This window comes from Silene latifolia, chromosome 8, assembly GCF_048544455.1.
Source record: "Silene latifolia isolate original U9 population chromosome 8, ASM4854445v1, whole genome shotgun sequence".
NCBI classification, from domain to species: domain Eukaryota; kingdom Viridiplantae; phylum Streptophyta; class Magnoliopsida; order Caryophyllales; family Caryophyllaceae; genus Silene; species Silene latifolia.
This window is the reverse complement of record NC_133533.1, coordinates 26,978,186-26,980,291: the sequence shown is the minus strand read 5'-3', so window position 1 is coordinate 26,980,291 and position 2,106 is coordinate 26,978,186. Positions and strand designations below refer to the sequence as shown.

At 35.8% G+C, this 2,106-nt stretch overlaps 1 protein-coding gene across 1 annotated transcript; it reads left to right on the top strand.

The window, feature by feature from the left end:
- Positions 1 to 211: 211 nt before the first annotated feature.
- On the top strand, positions 212 to 1,740 carry LOC141596634 (ethylene-responsive transcription factor CRF4-like). The gene has a single exon (XM_074416839.1). It carries the CDS (start codon positions 465 to 467, stop codon positions 1,428 to 1,430), a length of 966 nt encoding a protein of 321 aa, XP_074272940.1. The 5' UTR covers positions 212 to 464; the 3' UTR covers positions 1,431 to 1,740.
- Positions 1,741 to 2,106: the final 366 nt, after the last annotated feature.

Genomic DNA, 2,106 nt, shown 5'->3' with positions numbered 1-2,106 from the left:
TTAATTGTATATATATAGGTAATCCATTGTACGCAGGATCTTTATCTACGTTAGGACGTTACTGGACCGAGACTTCCTCGATAATACTTTTCTTAAATAAACAATAAAAAAAAAGGAAAAAATAATTAAAAAATTAGGAAAGTAAATCAACATGCAAAATAAATGTGTCACTCAAATCCTATATAAAATACGAAGTTTCACTTTTTTCAAATCTCACATTCTTCATTTTCCACTTTATTTTCTCTCTCCAGTTTCTCTCTCCAAACAAACCCAATTTTTACTCTCCAGTGGACTTATTCTTCCCCATTTTTCTACCAACCTTATTTCTCCACAATTAATTCAATTCCATCCGTTTCTAAAACCCCAATTTAATTTAATTAATTAATTAATCGCCTCATTATAATTATAATTTCCTCTGTTTTTTTGGTTTAAGGTTTAATTGATGTGAGAACCCAACAAAAAAAATGAAATCTTTAGCAATGGAGATGGTGGAGTATACGGAGCGTAAGAGGGTTATTCAAAAAATTGTCCGAAATCCGACTCGATTACCAAAAATTGTTCGAATTTCTGTTGTGGATGATGACGCTACTGATTCCGACGATGACAATGACTGTCGTTGTCGTCGTGTTGTGAGACAGGTTGATGAGATCAGTTTTAAAGTGGAGCCTGTGTCACGGACACGGCCTCCACCGAAACTAGAGAGGAGTAATAAAAGTAAGACAATTTCTATTACTGATAATAATAGTAATGATTTGAAAAGAAAACAACCGGCGGTGACAGGTGCGGTAAAATACCGTGGTGTCCGACAACGGCCGTGGGGACGATACGCAGCGGAAATACGTGACCCGACAAAGCGTACAAGGTTATGGCTTGGTACGTACAATACACCGGAGGAAGCCGCGAGGGTTTACGACAACGCTGCCATAAAACTCCGTGGTCCCTCCGCTTTAACCAATTTTGCCCAACCAGAACCGCAACCGCAACCACAACCACAACAACAACAACAACAACAACAAAAAAGCGAACCAGAAGAAGAAGAAAGTTATTCGCTTTGCTCCCCAACTTCCGTACTACGGTTTCAACCGCAGTACGTAAAAAAGGAACCAGAAGAAGAACGACAACAACAACAACAACAACGAAACCCGGACCCGGAAGAGCAAGTGGTACCGGGTGAAGAAGGGGAAATGGAATTAGATCCATGGGCATTGAATGATTTCTTTGGTTATGATAATTTACCTAAACCAATATTCGGGGATGATTATTTACTACCGGGTATGGTAAGTTTTGATGGGGTTGAGAATTTATCCGACACCCTTGATTTCAATTTGGACGGTGACGATTGGTTTGTTGGACCGTCCGTTACTAGTCCGACACTCTTGGAAGCCGATGATTTTCTCGTTACAGACGATGATGTACTGTCATTGCTATAAGTTTTGAAAAAAATTATCTTCGGTTAATTAATTTATTAATTAGTAAATTCTGTTTTTATTAGGATTAATTATTTTAGTTAAGGTAACAGTAGAGTGGTAAATGGGTAACTAGTTAAGGTGTGCTTAATAGTAAGGGGTAATTAGTGGAGTACTTAAATAAGTGCTTAAGGAGATTTTGAGTCTTCTGTCAATTTTCCGAAGGAGTTTGATCATATAATGTGTGTATAAGATAGTTATTAATAATAAGGAAGCGGTGAATATGCAAAGAGTGTTTTTTGCTCGGAATTTGGAATAATATAATTTTTATTTAGCAAGTATAATATGCATGATATCGTTTGATTTTATTCTCAATTTGGCTCGTCATAGGGTCTATAACTCGTGACACGCAATATTACAAGATAGATGGATATTTTAATTAGAAATTCAAATCGATATTCTTAGCAAGTACATGTGAATTCGATTTTTTTTTTTTTTTTTTTTGGGTGAGATGTGAATTCGATTATTATTAATAACGAATACTAATATTGATTTTGGCATGTTGATCAATTAGATCGAGTAATTGTATATTAGGGAGTAATTGTTAATTGTCACGTGTTTGTAATTTAGAGATGAAAAGTAAATCATCCAAGTTTTAAGGGAGCATAGCATAAAAGTAGGTGATTGTTGTTGGTCACTT